This window comes from Balaenoptera borealis (genome assembly GCF_965194805.1).
Source record: "Balaenoptera borealis genome assembly, chromosome: 11".
NCBI lineage: Eukaryota > Metazoa > Chordata > Mammalia > Artiodactyla > Balaenopteridae > Balaenoptera > Balaenoptera borealis.
The window spans coordinates 12,154,610-12,179,870 of NC_138868.1; the positions used below are offsets into that span (position 1 = coordinate 12,154,610).

A 25,261-nucleotide genomic window follows, 5' to 3' on the forward strand; every position below is an offset into this window, starting at 1 on the left:
TTTGTATCATTTTCTTTTAGATTCCACATATAAGCGATATCATATGGTATTTGTCCTTCTCTGACTTACTTCACTTGGTATGATAATCTCTAGGTCCATCCACGTTGCTACAAAGGCATTATTTCATTCTTTTTTATGGCTGAGTAATATTGGATGGGCTTTATGTTAAAATATGGTGCTATTAATTCAACTAAAGGAGTATCTGTGAAATTCAGGGGAGAGAGGAAGGGAACAGACCTCTAAGCTGGATTTGGAGAGACCCAAGGACACTCCAAGAAGAAAATGTTGAATTTATGAAGACATAGACATTTGCAATAACATTGTATGTTTGTAGAAGTAAGTTTTTCAGAATTGCTAGAGGGTAAACTGAGAGCAGGGTAGCATGGAGGTGTTTCAAAGAGAACATCTGGCAGGTTAAAGAATTTAGACATTCTCCTAAGAGAGACAGGGAACACTGAGCACACAAGCATGATCGTGACATCATGGGATTGCTGTGGGATTTGGAGAGCAATCTGCCACTCAGAGATAGATGTGACTTTTCATTTGTAGTAGATGTTAAAGGCTACCTCTTTGATGAGAGTGTATTGTTTCTCCATTCTTGTTTCTCCTCCTCTTCTTCATTGTCATTTGAGAAACACACCAGTTCGATGGCCTGGGGTCAGAATCACACCACAGTGAAGGGATTCATCCTGCTGGGCCTCACAAACAGGGCAGACCAAAAACAACTCAACTCCTCTCTGCCATCTTCCTGCTGATCTACTCTGTGACTCTGGTGGGCAACCTGGGCCCGATAGATGTGATCTACACCAGCGCCACCCTCCACACCCCCATGTACTTCCTCCTGAGTGTGCTTTCCTTCCTTGACATCTGCAGCGCCTCCGTGTTCACTCCCAGGCTGCTGATCAACTTCCTCACCACTGACCAGCCCATCTCCTTCGTGGGCTGTGTGGTCCAGATGGCCCTCATGATCCTCCATGGCACAGGGGAGTGTCTGCTTCTGGCCATGATGGCCTATGACCAATTCGTGGCCATCTGCCACCCTCTCGTCTACCACACCATCATGTCCAAGCGTATGTGTGTCCAGCTGGTGGTGGTCACCTATGCTGCTGGGGTGTTCATTTCAGCTGTTCAGACAGGGAATGCCTTCATCTTGCCCTACTGTGGTCCCAACATCATTGATCACTACTTCTGTGACATCCCCCCCATGCTCCAACTGGCCTGCTCAGAGACAACCATGGCCAATGTCATCTTGCTCGTCTTTTCTGCCTTGGTCACTGTCCCCACAATCTCAGTCATCTTGGTCTCAAATGCCTACATCCTGGTCACAATCTGTAGGATGAGGTCCTTGGAGGCCCAGCGCAAGGCCTTCTCCACCTGTGCCTCCCACCTCACTGCCCTCTCCCTTTTCTATGGGTCTGTGTTCCTTGTATATGTCCAACCCAACCCCGAAACTGCCTCAGCCTGTAACAAGATCCTCTCTGTGTTCTATACCATTGTGATCCCCATTCTGAACCCACTGGTCTACAGCCTAAAGAATAAAGATGCCAAGGCCTCTGCACAAGTTAGGGTTCTTAACCTAAGCAGAAAAGTAATTTGTTAGAAAAGTATCTGGTAGCCCATAAGATAGAAGAGAAGCCTAGAGAACCCAGCCAGGGCAAGAACCAGGAGAGGCAAGGCACAGCTAAGAGCCTGCCACAAGTGTAGTCTGTGCAGGATAGCACCATAGGAAGCATCACCTTTGGGCATCCTCCATGGCTGCAGCTAGCACTGCTGCCCCAAGCTTTCAACACAACTCAGCGGCTGGACACAGCCACCTGCACTAGCCACCACACCTCCCTCTATAGCATCCAACTGTGTATCATCTCTAACTGATCCTAGACCTTCCCATCATTCCCTGAAGTTCAAGTCCTAAGCAGGAGCATTCACCTGTCTGGCAACGTAGCTATTCTACATCTCTTGATATATTAACTACATCCAGCATGGATATCTTACATCCACTGAGTTCCTACATCCACATTTCTGTTGTACAAAGCCCTGAGAGGTGGAAATAGGACCTCCTTTCACTTCAGAAGTGGGAGCTATATTCTATATTCTTCCTGTCTTGAGAGTTCCCAAATATAGAAAGGATCATTGAATGCCAAACAGTGAAAATGACATATTTCAACAGGAGAAACCTTCCCTACAAGGCTCTACAGGGAATGTTGCCCTTCTGAATACATGATATTGGAGAAATAATCCATGTGGTGTTTGAGTACAGGAAGGAGATAGTAGTCACTCGACTTTGTGGGAGAGAATGGAGGCTCCAATTAGCCAGGGCCCAAAATGTGCTCTAAAGCAGTAATGAACTATTATTTCTATGTAAATGGCCAATTAAACAAAATTAAAGGCTGAAAGACCATACAACTTTCTTCAATCAAAATCAAATTACCTTTATGTTTTTAGACAAAACCCTACTTGTACTGTAACAGAAATCAGTCTTACTAATTTAAGAGTGGGGAAAAGGAGGTGGAATTTATTGTGAAACCCAGATGTCAACTGAAGTTCAGTATCTTTTGGGGATTCAAATAAAATTGGCTTGAACGCTGTTCCATGTGTGGTAGTGTCCCCACATCCCTGACAACCTGGGAATCCTAGGTAACAGGAGATGGGCTGTAAATGTGTTTTATGCTTTGCCTGGTTACCTCTAACTCTGAGTTCCTTAATCCACTGAATTACTTCAGTTTATGGATCAGCCAGGGAGGGAGAAAAAGCATGGGATTAAGAATGTGGATGATATAAATGAGGAAGAGGGAAAAACAAAACCTGACCATCTTAGATCCTGATGGGGAAGAAAATAGGGGAGTATAGGCAGGTTGGGTTAAGGGCAATACAGCTGGGCTTGAGGCCTGTGAAGAAGACAAAGAAGCAATTGCATCTCTGTCAGATAAATCATTCACCTGGAACTTCACAGATGTCAAAGTGAAACTTTTTCCTAGAAAACTAATTAATCCATGGGTGAACCTGTTGATCAATGCTTAGTGATGATATTGGAATCACCTCCTGGCTTTATGTACAGGTTTGAGGTCATTTTTCTTAACATACTGTACTAGGCTTCTCCAGATAAGCAGAACCAACAGGATATATATGGATAGATAGACATAAGAGGAGATTTATTATAGGAATTGGCTCATGCAGTTATGGAGGCTGAGATCCACAATCTGCCATCTGCAAGCTGGAGAACTAGGAAAGACAGTGCTGTAATTCAGTCTGAACAAAAGCCTAAAAACCAGGGGGCTATTGATGTAAGTTGTGGTGAGATTCTGAAGGCTCCAGAACCAAGAAAAGCAATATCTGAGAGCAGGAGAAGATGGAGGTCCCAGTTCAAATAAAAACAGCAAAGTCACCCCTCCTTGGCCTTCTTGTTTTATTCAGGCCCTCAACCGACTGGGTGATGCCCACCCACATTGCTGAGGGTCATCTTCTTTATTCAGTCTACCAATTCAAATGCTAATCTCTTCTGGAAACCCCTCACAGACACACGGAGAAATGTTTTACAACTATCTGTGCATCCTTTTGTCCAGCCAAGTTGACACATAAAATTAACCATCACACATACTAAGGCTAGAGCAGGCTCCAGCTGGTCTCCTACCACCTCCGCAACACTCCAGCTCAGACTCAGGAAGTTAGGAACTGCAGTCTTTTCATGAAAATAAGCCATTTGCTTAATGAGAAAGTTTTCTTTAAATAATCATTTCCCTTAGGGCCAAGGAGACGCAGAGGACCAGGAAACAGAGAAGGGGAGGTGCCAACCCCTCCTTCACTGCCCTGGTAAACTCAGACTCTGCTTCTTAACTTCACCAATTCCCGAGCACGTGTTGCCAACAGCCCTAGGCAACCTAGTCACAGACTAAGAAGTGAACAGGTTCCCCAGAAATTGATAGGTGAGTAGCCTAAGAGGAATGGAGGGAAGACAAAGCAGAGGTGTGAGCGCAGGAGCAGCTGGTGACATGGCAAAGTTTCCCCAGAGAGACAAGGCATCCAATTCCTTCAGCCCCCCACATATTGCCCTCTCCAGATGGAGCCCAGCCCTCTCCTCCCCTCTCCCTTCACCCAAAACCATCTGGCATAGAACCCAATAGGAGTCACAGGAATGTTGGTTGGAAATTAAGTCAAAGTTACCTCTCTCAAGAGCATTTGAACTAAATTTTTATTTACACATATTTAGAGCACCCAGAGCCCAGCCAGTACCTGAAGATCTAGAACTTTCCATGGGGTGGAAGTGAAGCCAAAGATAGGGGCAGATCAAGCCACAGGTGCTAAAAGGAAGAGCAGTCTGTGGTCCCAGAAGGGCAGCCAAAGCACTGGGCTACAAGGGGTCACGGTCCAAGCAAGCAGTCAGTGTTGAATGAGTGCTTACTGTTACCAATGACTGGCTCCATCACCTGAGAAAAATTGGTCAGCCTTGCTGTGCCTCAGGTCTGTCCTATGTAGAATAGAGATGATCCCTAAAATCTCCTGTTTACAGATGGAAAGGGGGATAAATCACTTTGAATCTCCTGGATGTTCATCTTGTTCTCAAGGGTCTCAAACTCATTTAAACTAACCCTAAAAGTCTTTGGGGGAGGGACATTGTAAATGAAGTGGGGAGTCGGCCCTGGCACTGGGATCTTCAGTGGAAAACTCAAGCTCTCCAGCGGCTGATAACTTCACTTACCAAGTGTGATGTCTCTCCAGACATCACTTCCAGGGACAACTTGGGGCAGGATGGAAGGAGCCAAAATTAGATAAGACAGGGGCCTTCCCTTGGAGAAAGAATCCAAGACAGTCTAAGGGCATCTCCAACTGGAGCTGGTCAGAGGCAACTAGTATTACAAGGAGAGGGAGATGGGCAGATATCCTTCAGAAGATTCATGGATCCCGCTAGGGTGTGGCCACCCTGCTTCTCCACAGGATCCTGAATGCTGTCCACACCCCCCACCAGTGTGATAGACCCCGTTTCATCCTTACCCTCTCCGGGACCTCAGAGAAACTGGCCAGTCCCAAGAAGCTGAGTTAGATGGGAAGCAAGCCTGGCTCATAGGCAGTGTGTGGGTAAGCTCTGTAAAGATGAATTTGCCCCATGGAGGGGTACCAGTCAATCTCAGACCCCATTCTTCTACTCTAAGATGCTCATAAAGTATGATGTTTGATAATTTGAGAGACTGAAGTTTCAAGGCCAGCCCTCCAGAGTCATTATCACCCAGAAAACTCTATGCCCAATAAACACTGTATCTGATTCAGGACCTCAGGGTCTGAACAGTGCGGCTTCCCTTGGGTGTTACTATTGCACCCAACAGACAGTTTGCTGTGCTACTCACATGCGCTTTGAAGCTCAAAACTGCAATTCTTCATAAAAAATGACCCAATCACTCAATTTACAAAGTTGTCAGTAAACAAGTGATGTGAGCAAAACTGACAGGCTCTCAAACTGTGCCCAGAAGACCAAAGCAAGAAGGAAGACCAGAGACAGACTTGAGAACTTACGGGCAGGATGGGATGTTTAAAATTTCTTAGCGGTTCCTATCTGACATCGTTGCCTTCATGCCTCTCCCGCTTCTGACTTCCACAGTCACAAGAGTTGGGCTCAGACATTCAGCCCAAATGTGGGTCGCTGCCCTGGCAGCCCCAGCACTGAGTCTCCACATTGGAGCTCCTGGGGGAAGCCAGAGTTTTCACTCAGTGTGATCGTCACAACCCGTGGTTAAAGCCAACTCACTTGCCATGCTCACCCCTCATTCCCTCTTCCCCAGGCCCAGCTGTCACTGAGAAGTCACATGCTCCTAAATACAACCCAGACCTATTGGGTAATTAATCTACCTCCTTAGCCACCCAATCACTCTCCCAAATTTCCTTCTTTCTCTTTCCCTATGAACCAGAAATCCTGAGACAGAAGACTGTAGATTCATGAGAGCATAAGGTGAAACAGAAGTTATGTGAGTCATGGAATCAGACAGGACTGGTATCTGAATCTGGTTTTGCCATGTACAATCTAGTTTAATTTGTAAACAAGCAAGTTGTGTAAAGATTAAATACTTATATGGCAAAAGGCTTAGCATATAGCATGGTTTATAGTAGATGATCACTCGACACCAGCTTCCCCACTTCTTCTAGGATTATTCATTCTGGGCATTAAAAGGGCATTGGCTGCTGGTATCACTGATGTGGTCATGCAAAATGTCATCTTCATTTTGCTCTTCTGTGGCTCCAGCATCGTTAATCAGTACTTCTGCAACCTCTGCCTCTCTGCCTAACCTCCAACTTACCTGTGCTGACGTTGCCAAGGCTGAGGTCATCCTCTTCCATTGTTCTGCTTACCCTCTCCATTGTCACTGTCTTCCTAGTCATGGTCAGAAGGATGCATCCCCTGAAAGCCCAAAGCAAAGCTCCCTCCATCCGTGACTTTCATCTTACTGTCATCTCCCTCTTCAATGACACCATCGTGTTCATATATGCTCAGCCAAGCTCTCAAAGTCTCAAGACAATGGGCTAAACCCTGTGGTTCTGTAGCAGGACAGAGCCAAGTAATCAGATCTTGCAGAGCAGAGTAACTCTAAACCAAGGATGAGTCAAAAGCCAAATACCAGGAGAAGAAGGATAAGATTTCAAAACCCAGGTCAAGATAAGAAAGGCAGCATCATGAGTGAAATCAGGGTCAGACACAAAGTTAGACCAATAGGTGGTACCCTTGGGGGCAAGACAAATATCAGATTCCTTGTCCTTAAGGCCATTGGAAGTCAAACCTAACTTGTGAGGAGCCAGACTCAGAAAGGGGTATTTCAGATCCCTCCAGACTCCTGCTTATGTACAAAATTTGTTTGGAGTTAAGCTTCTTTTAAACACCCATCCTCTCCTATTCTGGCACCTGACCTTGACCTCTCCTCCACATCTCTATTGCCCCTGATAAGAGACAGTGGCCAAAGACAGCACTTCAGAGGCTGCAGTGAAGCGTACTCTGTTCCAGCACCTGTTTCCTCGCCAGCCTCTTTTTTTCATGAGCTCTCCACTCCCAGGACAGCATACAGACACAAGCACATTTGTCACTGGGACGGTGCTGAATTATTCCCGCAGAGTTACATTCCTACAAACTCTGCTCACCATTGTTATCTGGCTGTGTATCTCGCTTCCCCAACTAAACTGCAGGCTCTCTGAAGCAGGAACCAAAGCTCATATTTCATTTCATCCCCCACTGAGCCTAGAACAGTGCTGGGTAGTTAATCAGGGCATATTAATTAAGGCATATGTATTTATATATATTTCACCTCTTCCTCTTTGGATTTTCGGCTTTTAGACGGCAGGAGATAAAAAGAATACCAGTTGTTGTTATTCTATAAGGCTCGGGACTTTATGAACCACTCTGCTCCCTGAAGGAGGCATTTGCCCAATAATGATCATTAATAGCTAATATTTATTGAACATATATTATGTGCCAAGAATTCTGGGAGGCACCACATAACACACTATTTCATTTAACCCTCATAACAATTCTATGAGTAGGTTATGCCTATTTCACATATGAGAAAACTGAGAGTCCAAGAAATCTAGGGTCAAATATAGTTCAATGGCAGATTCAGGTCCAGCTGATTCCAAAGCCTATGCTCTACTCTAATGTCTAAAACCCCTTGGGTTTTTGCAGAAAATTATACAAGTTTACTTTTCTACTGCTTCCAAAAAATCCAGAGAACTTCTCCCTATTTCCCACCAAGGCCCAGCTTTTCTATTAATCCCATAGAGTCTTGACTCCTACCAGGAGTTTTCAGTTCCTACAGAGCACCTGAAGAGCCACTTGGAAGAGGAAAAAAGAAACGGGATAGAAGGGGCAGGAAAAATTAGGAAATGAAAGGGCCCTTGGTGCCACTGCTCTGGCCCCACTCCTTTTGCCACGAAAGGAAGCCCCAATTTCCTAAGCCAGTTACCTCTCCAACATCCCCTTCCTGAGTTCCATCTTAATGCTAGTGAAGAGTTTCTTTGTGAGTCACAACAAATAATGAAGCCACTTTTTCTTCCAAGGCAAGTCCAGGCTGGTTTCAAGAGTAGACAAGCAGTGATTCACCAATTGAATCATAAATGGGGCGCTTGGAGAAGGAGTGACGTTGCTTAAAGTAGCATCTGTCCCCCAAATCAGTGAAGGGTCTATTGAAACAGGATCTCAATTTTTCCTTGTGCAAAAGGAAGTATTTAGAAAATATGATCTAAGGAATGTCATTTCCGGTCCTGGTATTCACACGAAATCTGAACCCACTTGGCAGTACCAATGAACCTATGTATTGATAAAACATATACTGATGGGGTAACCTGCCTTACAGGTAATGTAACTCTGTTTTTCTTCTCAATTATCAGGTGGCCAAAACAGGAAGCAAAATGTCTCCCCCAAAAACAGGAAGCAAAATGCTCCCAAGTCACCCTGAGTAAAGAATGGATTGTCAATTGATAACTTTTTGAAACACCACCAGAAAACCTGTTCCTTGGCCAAAGCTAAGTTTATTAGACTTACTATAATAAGAGAGGATACAGAATCTTAGTAGTTCTCAATAGGAGGAAATAAATGGAAAATATTTATAGATTTTGGGGGTCTGGATTCAAGTGGTTTAAGGTGGATCTTCCACATCAAGGAGCAGATCAGGACTGGACAAAGTCTGTGACATTATAGTTTAGGATTGACAGATACAAGGGGGAAGGGCCTGAAAGCAAATCTTGGTAAGTAAACTACTGTTTGTTGAGAAAATTATTTACCCAAGTGAGTGATCTATTGTCTTAATAGGAGAGAGGTTTGCCTAGAGAAGCAAACTATTTGTTCAGATAAATTGGCCTGCAGGAATTTCATGAAGCAAACAGTGAAGTTATTTATTGGTTTACAATCATATCTTCCTAGGCCTGAATTTCTGGGAACAATTAGCTAAGTCATGTTGCCAAATAGGAAGTCTCAGCTCTCAGTCCCAATAGTTAAACTATGTGGATATAGATGATCTCCAAGCTCAAGTTCAATTTATTTTTTTTTAAACTACCGTGAGACGCTATTCTGTTCCCATGGAAACTGAACTTCACCTCACTTCCTCCCACCAGTGACATTAAGCCTGGGCTATAGTGCTGTGTGTTTCTCCCATCTCACCCCACAAAGTGAGCAGAGATAGTTAATAGAGAAATAGTTTCAGCTGAAGAAGTGCTCATATCACTTGTCAATCAGGCTTGAAAGAATGGGGTTGTATAGAACCTGCTACTAACAACTAGAACCTTCTCATGTTAAAAAAATGAATTGTCATAAATGAGTCATGGGGACGTAATGCACAGCATGGTGACTACAGTTAATGATACTGTCTTGCATATTTGAAAGTTGCTAAGAGAGTAGATCTTAAACATTCTCACCACAAGAAAAAAAATTGTAACTACGTATGGTGACAGATGTTAACTAGACTTATTGTGATCATTTCTCAGTATATGCAAATATCAAATCATTATGTTGTACACCTAAAACTAATAGAATGTTGTACGTCAATTATATCTCATAAAAAATGTTTTTAACTAAAAGTCAAAACAGTTTTAAAAAATTGCCTTAGGTCAATTAGCTAGATGCTGGCTCAGCAAGTGTGAAGAAAGGGCTTCTCAGAGGAAACAGGAAGGATCCTGGCCCGAGAAGCATGGACCATCTGAATTAGGAGAGATGAGCTAGAACTGGGGTCACAGCCAAGAGAAGAAGTTTTCCCTGGAAGAAGATATCAGGCAGCTGAGGCTGCTGTATTAACAGACAATACCCAAATCTCATTGGCTCACAGCAGCAGAAAGTGTATTTCTCACTCGTGTTCACGTCTATCATGAGTCAGTAGTGAGTCTTCTCCTTTTCATTCCAAGATTCAGGCTCATGTAAGAGAAGCCCCTATATCCTGGACATGGCTGGTGTCATAGCAGAGGGAAGAGAGGGGATATGGGAGACCACGGGTTGGCTCCTGAGGCATCTATGCTCAGAGAGGGCACAAATCACTTCCATTCACACTCACGGGGCCACACCTAGTGATGTGACCAAGCTTAATTTAAGTGAGGCAAGAGAATGGATAAGAATTCTTATCCGAGAGCTCCAGGGAGGAGCTCTGACTCTTAGGCATCATAATAAAATCTAGCACAATGAAGGAGACATTGCATTCATGAGTAGAGGACTGGCGGCATGAAGGGGGCATTTGCGGGGTAGATGCATCAGACACCTTGTGCCGGTTGGGATGCAGCGCAAAGGTCAGAGGACCCAGCACTGTTTCACTTCTACTGGCGAGATTCAGCAGGTCTCTCCCAAGTGAATAAACCCCCTCTTACCTGCAGGAAACATGGGCAATCCAGTCGCTCATCTGCTGTGACTCCCTCCCAGATCTGTAGTCTAGGGACTGAATTTCTTTTACCCAAACAAGTCATTTGCTGAACAAGGCCTCTTGCTTTATGAGGTGATTTCCCCTGGGATTGGGGAAACCCAAGGTGCCAGAGTCCCCAAGGAGTGAGCCAGCGTCTTCCTTCCTGGCCTGGGAAAAGCAAGCTTTCTATATCCTGTTCTCACTGGACTTGGCCCCCCAGGGCCCATATCTGAGGGTGTCTGTCAAAGTTATTTATAACAGTGAAAAGTTGGAAATACCTTATTGTCAATCCAGGGGGACAAGTAAATGATGCCACACATACACAATAAAAAACATGCAGTGATTAAATACAATTATGTAGACTATTACTTATTGATTGATATAGGGAAATGCCCACGGCATGAGTGAGAAAGTAAATGACAGAATATCTTGTGTAGTGTAACTCTGTTTGATTCTGTTTATGGGAAATCATGGTCATGATTGCATTGAGAAATTTATAACACGAACACTCACCAATGTCCATTTTCTGTGGTGGCAGGATTTTAGATGATGTTCTGCTCTCTTCTTGGTTCTTTTCTGTGTTGTTTAAATTTTTTACAACTAGCATGTGTTATTTTTACAAAGACAATAGAGCTATTTTGTAGGTGGGAAGAATTATGGTTTTTTTTTTAGGTGGAGAGATGTATTTTCAATATTGTTAAGTGAATAAAGCAAATATGATATAATCCCATTATTGTATATTTATAGCAAATATACATGCTTGTTTCCCAGGGACATTCTGAGGATCAAAGGAAATAACAATTGGGGAAGTCACATCTAGACCATCAAAGAGGGCACATATGTTGATGTCATTATCACTTTCAGTCATTTCTTGTGAGACCTGGGGATTATGTGGACTTGTGTCCCTGTGCACATCTCGGCCTTTTGAGTCTCAGTAACCTGAAGACAGGCCCACCAGGGATGGACACTGTAAATGAAGGGCATCTGTCCTGGCATTTGATGGCGAATCCCTGCTCCTCAGGGGTTCCCAGACAACCCTCCCCAAGACCTCTCCAGCATACCTTGGAAACAACCTGCAGTTCTAGGACTGCTCCTGGGAGGACCAGTCACAAATTCCCACTGGCACATTTCTTAACTCTAGCGGTCATGATGAAAAAAACTAGATGAAACTTAAGACGGGAGTCTTCCCAGCTTTGTTACAACTGGTTGAGAAGTTCCCTTGAGAAAGCTGGTCAGAGGCAATTAATGAAAAGGGGAGAGGAACACCCCAAGAGGTCTGCAAAAACAAGGCTCATGGATGGATGGTCTCTGCTCAACCACAGGTAAGTGGGCTGAGAGGTGGAATCCTAATACCAGTAGGGGCTTAGATTCCTTTATCCTCCCTTCCTCATGAACCATGCTCACACCATTCAGATCTGATCAGCCCCTGCACTGAGGTGACTGGGGAAAAATTGGAGCTCAGAAGCAGTGCACAGTAAGGTTGAAATTAATTTCCTTAGGGTTGGACCCAGGGACCTCTTGGCTTTTTTTTTTAATTAATTTGGTTGTATTTCTTTTTTTTTTTTTAATTTATTTATTTATGGCTGTGTTGGGTCTTCGTTTCTGTGCGAGGGCTTTCTCTAGTTGCGGCAAGTGGGGACCACTCTTCATCGCGGTGCGCGGGCCTCTCATTATCGCGGCCTCTCTTGTTGCGGAGCACAGGCTCCAGACGCGCAGGCTCAGTAATTGTGGCTCACGGGCCCAGTTGCTCCGCGGCATGTGGGATCTTCCCAGACCAGGGCTCGAACCCGTGTCCCCTGCATTGGCAGGCAGATTCTCAACCACTGCGCCACCAGGGAAGCCCTTTTTTTTTTTTTATATTTGGCTGCATCATGTCTTAGTTGCTGCACGTGGGATCTATGTTGAGGCATGCGGGGATCTTCCCTTGTGGCGGGCAGGCTTCTCTCTAGTTGTGGCGCAAGGGTTCCAGAGCGCGTGGGCTCTGTAGTTTGCGGCGCGCGGGCTCTCTAGTTGAGGCATGCAAGCTCAGTAGGTGTGGCGCGCCGGCTTAGTTGCCCTGCGGCATGTGGGATCTTAGTTCCCTGACCAGGGATGGAACCTGCGTCCCCTGCATTGTAAGGCAGATTCTTTACCACTGGACCGCCAGGGAAGTCCCAGGGGCCTCTTGGCTTTTACTGCTCACATTCTATCCTCTGTTAGCTTCAACTACGAGCTTTACTTTGTACACCAGAGACCTTGGAGTTCTCCCTGACACTACTCTCCTCCTCACACTGGCATCTTCAGCCCATCACCAAATCCTGACATATTTACAGCCAAACATCACTTGAATCCATTTACCTCTGTCTGTCTCCACTATCCTCCACCCCTCTAGTTTAAGCTATGAATCCCCCCTGGATGATTTCAACATCCTCCCAACAAATCTCCCCCATCTATTGGCCCTCCTCCAATCATTTCCCCACAACTGAATTTAGAGTGATCTTATCAAAAAGCAAATATGGCCATATCATCTCCCTGGTTAAAATTTTTTTATGGCATCCCAGAAAAAAAAAAAATCCTTAACATAGTCTCGGGTACTAGATAATAACAGTGTAGGCTCTAAACCTGACCACCTGAATTCAAACCCCAGTTCTGCCACTTATAGCTGAGCCTTTGGGCAAGTCCCTTAACTTCTTTGTGCCTTGGTTTCCTCATATGTAAAATAGAGATTTCAGTAGTACATCTCATAAGGTTGTTGAGAGGATTAAATGAAATTAATGGTGTTTAGAATAGTGCTTGATACACAGAAAGCACTCAATAAATGTTACAAAGCACTGCCTGCCTGCTGGCCTCAGCTTGCACACTCTCCCTCTTTGCCCTCTACCAGCACTGGCCCTTTATTCAGCTCTTATTCCTCTCTAGGCTTGCTCAGACCTCAGGGCCTTTGCATAGGCTGTCCCCACTCTTCTCTCCTATGAAAAACTCTTCCTGGGGAAAAACGTCCTTGGTCTTCTGGTCAAAGTTTCAGGCTTATAGCACTAAGTACCTCCATGTTGGAGTTATTGCTCCAGTTGCAATTTTCAATAATTTGTGTGATTATTTCTAAATTCCACAAGAGTGGGCACTACGTCTGTTCACTCCTTACCATTGGCTCCTTACTTCCCACTCTGTGCGTAGCACACAGTGGATGCACAATAAACATATTCTGAATGACTGAATATGTCCGTCAACTCTCAAGCTTCCATCTCCTATGCAGAACTTTCTGCTAAGCTTCAAAATGGTAGAGCAACCTGTCTCCTGGACCTGTGTATTGGGCTCTCCCAAATGCTATCAAAAATGGAACTTACCACATTCCTCCTCAAACCTGTTACCTGTTAGAGTGAATGACACCATTGTTCACCCCATTACCCAAATGAGGACCCTGGATGTCATCCTTGACTGCCCTTCAGCACACATATCCAATTAATGAGCAAGTACTGATAAACCCATCTCCCAGCTATTTCCCTAATCTTTTCACTCTCTCTCTTTTTTTTTTTTTTTTTTAAATTTTATTTATTTATTTATTTATGGCTGTGTTGGGTCTTCGTTTCTGTGCGAGGGCTTTCTCCAGTTGTGGCAAGTGGGGGCCACTCTTCATCGCAGTGCGCGGGCCTCTCACTATCACAGCCTCTCTTGTTGCGGAGCACAGGCTCCAGACGCGCAGGCTCAGTAATTGTGGCTCACGGGCCCAGTTGCTCCGCGGCATGTGGGATCTTCCCAGACCAGGGCTCGAACCCGTGTCCCCTGCATTGGCAGGCGGATTCTTAACCACTGCGCCACCAGGGAAGCCCCTTCACTCTCTCTTTGAGCAAGGATCTCATCTACATTGGTCACCATTGTGTCTCCAGTCCTAATAATGGGACTTGATTATTTGTGAGTCAATAAATAACACTATCCCAGCCAAGGCCACTGTGGTCAGCTGCCTAATGTAGCTCCCTGCCTCCTGTCTAACTTCCCTTGAATTCATTTTAACACCTTAGGCTGACCATGTCACCATCCTGCTTAAACTCCTCCAGCAGCTCTCCACTTATAGGACTCTGCTCTCAAGGCCAGTCCTCCAGGAGCTGAGCAGTATTTCCTCATGGTTAACAGTGACCAGTACTGGTTAGTAAATGTTTATTGTATTTATTTATTTATTTATTTTGGCCACGCCCCGTGGCATGCGGGGTCTTAATTCCCCGACCAGGGATCCAACCTGCGCCCCCTGCAGTGGATGCATGACGTTCTAACCACTGAACCACCAGGGAATTCCCAGTAAATGTTTATTTTTAAAAGGCAAGGAATAAATAGTACCTGGACTAACCCTGGGGGTCTGAAAACTCGTTTCTTCACCCATTCACTAAAGCTCTTTCTATCAAAAGAAATTTATTTATTGGGAATTCCCTGGTGGTCCAGTGGTTAGGACTCCTCACTTTCACTGCTGCGGGCACGGGTTCAACCCCTGGTCAGGGAACTAAGATCCCACAAGCCGTGCAGTATGGCCAAAATTTAAAAAAAAAAAATTGTTTATGAAATTAGTTGAAACTCCAAACTACTGATCACTGTACTTTACACACAAATATCAAGCAATTAAAGTTATAGCCAAAAGTGGCAAGTTCCTGTACCCAAGGAAAGAGCAGAGGTGTCAGAGAGAGAAGTGGAACCCATCCTTGGCTCTGTAAGGTATCCATGGGAACAGGAGATCTTCAGAAACTCTCAGGGACTTTCTCATCTTGAGATGACATCCACCTTCATGAGCCACCCCTATTCTGACCTTGATAAGCCTTCTCTTTTCTTTCATGTCAGGACACTTCATTGTCATTCATGCACTCTCATTGCCATGGCAGCCCCTCATCAACATCTTAGCAGAGGAACTGGAGGAGGCTGTCCTGCTTTCTCATCCAGGAATTTATTACTGTCAATCCAGGTCCTCCAGGGTTCAATCACACCCATTGTTTCAGCCAACTCACCCCTTAACTCTATCAGTGTGCTAGAGATGAGTGAGCCCAGATCATGGAATTATTGAAGAGACAGGCCAAGCAAAGCACCCCTGCCAGCTTCCTTCTGGTTTTCTCTGTGCTGAGGTCTTTAAGGACCACAATAACTAACATCTCTCCTCTCTATGCTAATTCTGAACCAATTAAGAGAGACGAGGTAGAAGCAAGGCAGACAGAGAGCAAAATACCACCTGCATCACTGATGCAACTTGGTACTGCAGAACATGACTCATCCTTGTAAATTGTCTTCTTAAAAATTAGACAGACAATGACCTAGTTTTAAGGTCTACATTACAGAGAAATAGAGCAGAGCAGAACCTGTGCTTCCAATGAGCAAAGAAGAGAGCAAAGCAGAACTACACACATTCAGTGCCTTAACCCAAACCCATTGATCACAAAAGGCATCCCTCCTCCAGGAGAAGAGGGGGTGAGGTGTATTACACAATGGATACCCCTCTTTAAGAAAGGAAACATCATGAGCAGAGAAGAAGCATCCCCACTGGTGTTCTCCATAGGTAAAATCTGTACATACTTCTTATATTTCAAGAGGCTGAGTTGCCAATAGGTACTGATAGCACAAAGCCATATTACCAGCTTTGACCAGACACCACCTATTTCTAGCTATCCTGAGATACTCTGAAGAGGCCCTGCCTTATTCCTCCTTTGTTCTCAGCCTCATCCAGACGATATAGAATTCCAAACGTTTAACAACCAGAACGCCATGGGCACCAACCAGAACAGATGCTCCAACAATCAGAACCTACACTCAACCAATCAGAACTGATGTCCAACCAATGACGTCCAACCAATGACAGCAGACCCTGGCCAGTATCCCATACAAGGGCTTCCCCTCAGAACAGCAGCTTTGGTTATCTGAAAACCCAAAAAGCGAGGATGCTTAGAGGCAAATTCTTGGGAACATGACAACAGCTGAGAAAACGTATATAAACATGAGGGCCCCTCTGGGGAGGTTAGGGATGTAGGCGTGTGAACACTCTGACCTGTGCTCTCTGGTGAAAGAGCTCACCTCCAGTTCTGCCTTCAGAACCATGCCCTGCACTGGACCCCAATACCACAAATCTGGCATGTCCTACTGCCTTCAGTTATTTATAGCTAAAACACAAGACTTTGGTTCTTTGGTCATGGTTTTGTCGAACTGGAGTTTTCATATTTAATGTAGCTGCCTATTCTCCCATACAAATATTTTTCTTAGTTAGTGGTAAATAATAAACGACTTTGTTTTAATTTATTGCATTTAATTTTCTCCCCTTGTATTATTAGCTCTGTAATACAGAGAGATCTGAAAGCCCAGTCTCAGGGATTTCCCTGGCGGTCCAGTGGTTAAGACTCTGCACTTCCACTGCTCCCTGGTCAGGGAAATAAGATCCCACATGCCATGTGGCACGGCCAAAAAAAAGAAAAAAAGAAAACCCAGTCTCCTGACAACTGCTCAGGAGGCCTGTATCAATAGCCAGGAGTGTCCCCAGCTGGGTGTATTAGTGTCCTAGGGCTGCTGTAACAAAGTACCACAAATTGTGTGGCTTAAAACAAGAAAAATATACTCCCTCGTAGTTCTGGAGGCTACAAGTTCAAAATTAAGGTGTTGGCAGAGATGTGCTCCCTCAGAAGCTTCAAGGGGTGGATGTTTCCTTGTCTCTTCTGGCTTCCAGAAGCCCCAGATATCCTTGGCTTGTGGCAGCATCACTCCAATCTCTGCTTCTGTCTTCACATGGCCACCTTGCATCTGTATCTGTGTCTTCACATGGCATTCTCCCATACCTCCTGTATCTCCATTTTCTTTTCTTATAAGAACACCAGTCATATTGGATTGAGGGCTCACCCTAATCGAATATGATTCAACTTGATTACTTCTGCAAAGACCCTATTTACAAATAAGGTAACAGTCACAGGTACCAGCGGTTAGGACTTCAACAAATCTTCCTGAGAGATACAATTCAACCTACAACACTGGGAGAAATCACTGCTCTACTGAGTCACCTTATATTAATGATGACATTAGGCCTGATTTCCGTGTCCCTGGCCTTGGGGACTAGTACTGTTGGAGCCTTTGCCCCCAAATAAATTACAAATTAACACTTTCACGTATTCCCTCTCTGGACCAACATACTGGCCTCCAGCACTCACTAGTGATGCAGTTCTCCATGGAACAGGAAATTTGGGGAATAGAAAATTATTATAACTATGTAATAGACATATGATTATTACTTGGACCGAGTTCTAATCCCACGTTCTTTATGTACTAGATCTCTTACCTTGGGCAAATTGATCCTCTCACTAAATATAAATGGACATAATGTTTTTTTTTATGTTCTATACATTTTTACAATTTATTTTATTGAAGTATAGTTGATTTACAATGTTGCATTAATTTCTGCTGTACAGCAAAGTGATTCAGTTATACGTATATATACATTCTTTTTCATACTCTTTTCCATTATAGTTTATCACAGGATATTGAATATAGTTCCCTGTGCTATACAGTAGGACCTTGTTGATTATTCATAGTTTGCATCTGCTAATCCCAAACTCCCAATCCATCCCTCCCCCTGCCCTATCCCCCTTGACAACCATAAGTCTGTTCTCTATGTCTGTGAGTCTATTTCTGTTTCGTAGATAAGTTCATTTGTCATATTTTAGATTCCACATGTAAGTGATATCCTATATTATCTATCTGTCTCTGTCTGATTTAATTCACTTAGTGTGATAATCTCTAGGTCCAACCATGTTGCTGCAAATGGCATTATTTCGTTCTTTTTTATGGCTAACATTCCATTGGATATATGTACCACATCTTCTTTATCCATTCCTCTGTCGATGGACATTAAGGTTGTTTCCATGTCTTGGCTATTGTGAATAGTTAAATGGGCATAATATTTAAATGAGAAAGTATTATGAAGTTTCAATAGCTGTTTAGGAAATGAGTTAGCACATGACTCACAGTAGGTGATCAATTCAGGCCAGTGTCCCCCCCCACCCAGTTCCTCTAGCACTGCCCATTCTGGGGGAATTAAAAGAGCTGCAGACACTGACCCCAGGGTCTGCCTCTAGGGTACAAGCATGTCTTACTTGGTGTCTCTGCAGTGACGGGCACCACAGGGAAGAACTGCACCCGCGTCACCTGGTTCCTCCTGCTGGGGCTCACAGAGCAGGCGGGGCTCAAGGGCATCCTCTTTGCACCCTTCCTGTTCATCTACTCAGTCACCCTCACAGGCAACCTGGCCATGATCACCCTGACCCACGCAGACCCGTGTACTTCTTGCTGCATATCCTCTCCTTCATAGACTCCTCCTCCTCCACGTTAAGCACCCCCAGGCTGCTGGAGAGCTTCCTCACCTCAAGCCAGTCCATCTCCTTTGCAGGCTGCGTGGTCCAGATGGCCCTCATGACTCTCCACGGTACTGCTGAGTGTCTGCTCCTGGCCATTATGGCATATGACCAATTTGCTGCCATCTACCACCCTCTCCTCCACCACACCATCATGTCCCAAAGTCTGTGTGTCCAACTAGTGGCAACCACCTATATGGCTTCTGTTGCCAATTCAGCTTTACTGACTGGGTACATCTTCAAGCCGCTCTACTGTGGTCTCAATATCATTAACCACTATGTCTATGACGTCCCCCTTGTGCTCCAAATTGCCTACGCAGACATTGCCAAGGCTGAGGCCATTGTCTTCTCATCTTCTGCCTTGATTATCCTCTTTACCGTCACCATTATCCTGGTCTCCTATGCCTACATCCTGGTGACTATCTGCAGGATGCGTTCCCTCAAGGCTCAGAGCAAAGCACTCTCCACCTGTGCCTCCCACCTCGCAGTCATCTGCCTTTTCTATGGCACCATCACCTTCATGTATGCCCAGCCAAGCTCTCACAGTTCCATGGAACAGAACAAGGTCGTGTCTGTCTTCTACACAGTGATCATCTCCATGCTGAACCCTCTGATCTACAGCCTGAGGAATAAAGATGTGAAGCCTGCTCTAAAGAGGAGATGCCTTGACATGCTGCCTTCCTAACAGAGAGTGGAACATTCTATCCTAAGCCATAACATGGTAGAGACAACATAAAACATGAATAATATTAACACTTGGATAGAAGGAATTATGTGCCAGCACTATTTCAAATACCTTTCACATATCAATCCATTTAATCTTCACAACAAGAGGTTGAAATAAATACTATTATTATCCCTTAGGAATCTGAGGCACAGAGAGGCTGAGTAACTGGCCCAAGGTCACACAGCTAATAAGAAGCATAGTCAGAATTTGAATCCAGGCAGTCTGGCTCCAGAGACCATGTTCTCAACCAATACATTATATTGCCTTTTTCTGATAAGTGCATCTTACAAACAGACAATGGGCACCGTTTTTCCTAAATTCCATATGTCATAAGGAGGGGCTAGATCATGGAATTATAAGGTGGTATGGGCAGAATATGGACTTTGGCACACCTGAGTTATGCTGCCTCTGAGTGATTCTCTCTTTAGGCAACTGTGTGATGTCAAGTCAAGGTATACAACCCCCTGACCCTCAGTTTTCCCAAGTGAAATGGGGCACTAACGCCCATCTCAACTGGTTATCATAAGGTTCCCATGAAGATAAAATGGGCTTACATGGGGTCTGGCACAAACAGTTATTCAGACCATTGGGTTCTTTTCTTCCCTGGGGAAACTTCTCCATGAAACCAAATTTTTGTACATCAATGTTTTTTAAGTGTGAGACCATATCAGATAAACTAAAAGGTCCTACTGTATAGCACAGGGAACTATAATCAATATCTTATAATAAATCATAATGAAAAAGAATATGGAGAGGGCAGACAGCAGAAGCAAGAAGAACTACAATCCTGTAGCCTGCAGAATGAAAACCACAATCACAGAAATATAGACAAAATGAAAAGGCAGAGGATAATGTCCCAGATGAAGGAACAAGATAAAATCCCAGAAAAACAACTAAATGAAGTGGAGATAGGCAGCCTTCATGAAAAGAATTCAGAATAATGATAGTGAAGATGATCCAGGACCTCAGAAAAAGAATGGAGGCAAAGATCAAGAAGATGCAAGAAATGTTTAACAAAGACCTAGAAGAATTAAAGAACAAACAGACAGAGATGAACACAGATCATGAAGAAATCAAAGAGGAAATCAAAAAATACCTAGAGACAAATGACAATGAAAACACGATGATCCAAAACCTATGGGATGCAGCAAAAGCAGTTCTAAGAGGGAAGTTTACAGCAATACAATCCTACCTCAAGAAACAAGAAAAATCTCAAGTAAACAATCTAACCTTACACCTAAAGGAACTAGAGAAAGAAGAACAAACAAAACCCAAAGTTAGTAGAAGGAAAGAAATCGTAAAGATCAGAGCAGAAGTAAATGAAATAGAAACAAAGAAAACAATAGCAAAGATAAATAAAACTAAAAGCTGGTTCCTTGAAAAGATAAACAAAATTGATAAACCTTTAGCCAGACTCATCAAGAAAAAAGAGGGAGAGGACTCAAACCAATAAAATTATAAATGAAAAAGGAGAAGTTACAACAGACACCACAGAAATACAAAGCATCATAAGAGACAACTACAAGCAACTCTATGCCAATAAAATGGACAACCTGGAAGAAATGGACAAATTCTTAGAAAGCACAACCTTCCAAGACTGAACCAGGAAGAAATAGGAAATATGAACAGACCAATCACAAGTAATGAAATTGAAACTGTGATTAAAAATCTTCCAACAAACAGAAGTCCAGGACCAGATGGCTTCACAGGTGAATTCTACCAAACATTTAGAGAAGAGCTAACACCCACCCTTCTCAAACTCTTCCAAAAATTTGCAGGGGAAGGAGCACTCCCAAACTCCTCCTACGAGGCCACCATCACCTTGATACCAAAACCAGACAGAGATACAATAAAAAAAAAAAAATTACAGACCAATATCACTGATGAATATAGATGCAAAAATCCTCAACAAAATACTACCAAACATTATCCAACAACACATTAAAAGGATCATACACCATGATCAAGTGGGATTTATCACAGGGATGCAATGATTCTTCAATATATGCAAATCAATCGATGTGATACACCATATTAACAAATTGAAGGAGAAAAACCATATGATCATCTCAATAGATGCAGAAAAAGCTTTTGACAAAATTCAACACCCATTTATGATAAAAACTCTCCAGAAAGTGGACATAGAGTAAACCTACCTCAACATAATAAAGGCCATATACGACAAACCCACATCAAACATCATTCTCAGTGGTGAAAAATTGGAAGTATTTCCTCTAAGATCAGGAACAAGACAAGGATGTCCACTCTCGCCACTATTATTCAACATAGTTTTGGAAGTCCTAGTCACAGCAGTCAGAGAAGAAAAAGATATAAAAGGAATACAGATTAGAAAGGAAGAAGTAAAACTGTCACTGTTTGCAGGTGACATGATACTATACATAGGAAATCCTAAAGATGTCACCAGAAAACTACTAGAGCTAATCAATGAATTTGGTAAAGTTTCAGGATACAAAATTAATGCACAGAAATCTCTTGCACTATGCACTAACTATCCTATGCACTAACAATGAAAGATCAGAAAAAGAAAGTAAGGAAACAATCCCATTCACCAGTGCAACAAAAAGAATAAAATACCTAGTAATAAACCTACCTAAGGAAGTAAAAGACCTGTACTCAGAAAACTATAAGACACTGATGAAAGAAATCAAAGATGACAAAAACAGTTGGAGAGATACACCATGTTCTTGGATTGGAAGAATCAATGTTGTGAAAATGACTATACTACCCAAAGCAATCTACAGATTCAGTGCAATCCCTATCAAATTACCTGTGGCATTTCTCACAGAACTAGAACAAAAAATCTTAAAATTTTAATGGAGACACAAAAGATCCCTAAGAGCCAAAGCAATATTGAGAAAAAAAAAACAGAGCTGGAGGAATCAGGCTCCCTGACTTCAGACTATACTACAAAGCTACAGTAATCAGGACAATATGATATTGGCACAAAAACAGAAATATAGATCAATGGAACAAGATAGAAAACCCAGAGATAAACCCATGCACCTATGGTCAACTAATCTATGACAAAGGAGGCAAGGATATACAATGGAGAAATGACAGTCTCTTCAATAAGTGGTGTTGGGAAAACTGGACAGGTACATGTAAAAGAATGAAATTAGAACACTCCCTAACACCATATACAAAAATAAACTCAAAATGGATTAAAGACCTAAATGTAAGACCAAACACTGTAAAACTCTTAGAGGAAAACATAGGAAGAACAACCTTTGACATAAATCACAGCAAGATCTTTCTTGACCCACCTCCTAGAGTAATGGAAATAAAAGCAAAAATAAACAAATGGGACCTAATGAAACTTAAAAGCTTTTGCACAGCAAAGGAAACTATAAACAAGACAAAAAGATAACCCTCAGAATGGGAGAAAATATTTGCAAATGAATCGACAGACAAAGGATTCATCTCCAAAATATACAAACAGCTCATGCAGCTCAATATCAAAAAAACAAACACAATCAAAAAATGGGCAGAAGATCTAAATAGACTTTTCTCCAAAGAAGACATACAGATGGCCACAAGGCACATGAAAAGCTGCTCAACATCACTAATTATTAGAGAAATGCAAATCAAAACTACAATGAGGTATCACCTCACACCAGTTAGAATGGGCATCATCAGAAAATCTACAAACAATAAATGCTGGAGAAAGTGTAGAGAAAAGGGAACCTTCTTGCACTGTTGGTAGGAACGTAATTTGATGCAGCCGGTATGGAGAACAGTATGGAGGTTCCTTAAAGAACTAAAAATAGAATTACCATATGACCCAGCAATCCCACTCCTGGGCATATACCCAGAGAAAACCATAATTCAAAAAGACACATGCACCCCAATGTTCATTGCAGCACTATTTACAATAGCCAGGTCATGGTAGCAACCTAAATGTCCATCGACAGATGAATGGATATAGAAGATGTGGTACATATATACAATGGAATATTACTCAGCCATACAAAGGAATGAAACTGGGTCATTTGTAGATATGTGGATGGACCTAGAGACGGTCATACAGAGTGAAGTTAGAAAGAGAAAAACAAATTTCGTATATTACCACATATATGTGGAATCTAGAAAAATGGTACAGATGAATCGGTTTGCAAGGCAGAAACAAAGATATAGAGAACAAACGTATGGACACCAAGGGGGGAATGCAGGGCAGGGGGTGTGGGATGAATTGGGAGGTTGGGATTGACATATATACACTAATATGTATAAAATAGATAACTAATAAGAACCTGCTGTTTAGCACAGGGAACTCCACTTCGCTGTACAGTAGAAACTAACACAACATTGTAAAACAACTACACCCCAATTAAAAAAAAGAAACAGGGCTTCCCTGGTGGTGCAGTGGTTGAGAATCCGCCTGCCAATGCAGGGGACGCTGGTTCGAGCCCTGGTCCGGGAAGATCCCACATGCCGCAGAACAACTAAGCCCATGCACCACAACTACTGAGCCTGTGCTCTAGAGCTCGGAGCCACAACTACTGAGCCCACGTGCCACAACTACTGAAGCCTGCATTCCTAGAGCCCATGCTCCACAACAAGAGAAGCCACCACAATGAGAAGCCCACGCACCGCAATGAAGAGTAGCCACCATTAGCTGTAACTAGAGAAACCCTGCGTGCAGCAACAAAGACCCAATGCAGCCAAAAATAAATAAATAAATTTATTTAAAAAAAAAAAAAAGGCTAGAAATTGTTCAGACTGATATGGACACTCCATGAAGATCCAGGTGCCAGCATCTTTCTGTCCCAGCATCTTTCATGCATAATTTCTGTTATGGGCCAAATTATCTCCCCACCCCAAAATTGATATGTTGAAACCTTAACCCCTGGTACCTCAGAACATAACTGTATTTGGAGACAGGGCCCTTAATACAATCGGACTGATGTCTTTATAAGAAGAGGAAATTTGGACACACAAAGAGATACCTTGGATGTGCACACACAGAGAAAAGACCATGTGAGGACACAGCAAGAAGGTGGTCACCTTCAAAACAAGGAGAGAGGCCTCTGAAGAAACCAAACCTTCCAACACCTTGATCTTAGACTTCTGGCCTCCATAACTCTGGAAGAAATTAGTATCTGTTGTCTAAGTTACACAGTCTTTGGTATTTTGTCAAGCACTAATATGGCTTCTATATTCAAGGCTGCCCCTTAGCCTAATATGACTGCTGAAGCTCTAGCCATCACTTTACTGTTTGAAGAAGAAAGCTGGAGGAATGGGGGACATTACCAGCTGTCTATCCCCTTTTTGTAGTCTTTTCAATAACAACCAAGCACAACCATTGGCCTCTCATTGGCCAGAACTTAGTCACACAGGAGTCATATGACTTGACTAAGCAAGGGAGGCTGGAAAATATGGTTATTAGCTGGACACATGGCCACCTTGACAATCTTGGGATCCTGTTTTTAAAAAAGAAAGGGAGAACAAACACTGGATAGGCGTCCAGTACTCTTGATGCCTATCCAGTATTCATTCCCTGACCGCCTACTGCCTAGAGCAGAGGATGGCAGAAGACTGATGGTTCACCCATGACCCCAATGCACCCTGCCAACTGGTTGTGTGTGGGCAGCATATAGTAAGTTTAAAGTTTTTAGCCAACATAAAAAATTTTGAGAACTTCCCTGGTGGCACAGTGATTAAGAATCTGCCTGCCAATGCAGGGGACACGGGTTCGATCCCTGGTCCGGGAAGATCCCACATGCCACGGAGCAACTAAGCCCGTGTGCCACAACTACTGAGCCTGAGCTCTAGAGCCCGCGCCCACAACTACTGAGCCCGCGCGCCTAGAGCCCGTGCTCCACAACAAGAGA

The 25,261-nt window shown here is 43.4% G+C and overlaps 1 protein-coding gene across 1 annotated transcript; it reads left to right on the plus strand.

Annotated features, from left to right (window-relative positions):
• Positions 1-382: 382 nt before the first annotated feature.
• On the plus strand, positions 383-21,175 carry LOC309605891 (uncharacterized protein; the record flags this gene model as incomplete). Its single annotated transcript, XM_082342208.1, has 5 exons — positions 383-413; positions 633-1,597; positions 14,342-14,465; positions 15,147-15,267; positions 18,440-21,175. The coding sequence occupies 5 exons, from the start codon at positions 383-385 to the stop codon at positions 19,365-19,367; spliced, it is 2,169 nt and encodes a 722-aa protein (XP_082198334.1). The 3' UTR covers positions 19,368-21,175.
• Between the last annotated feature and the right edge of the window lie 4,086 nt (positions 21,176-25,261).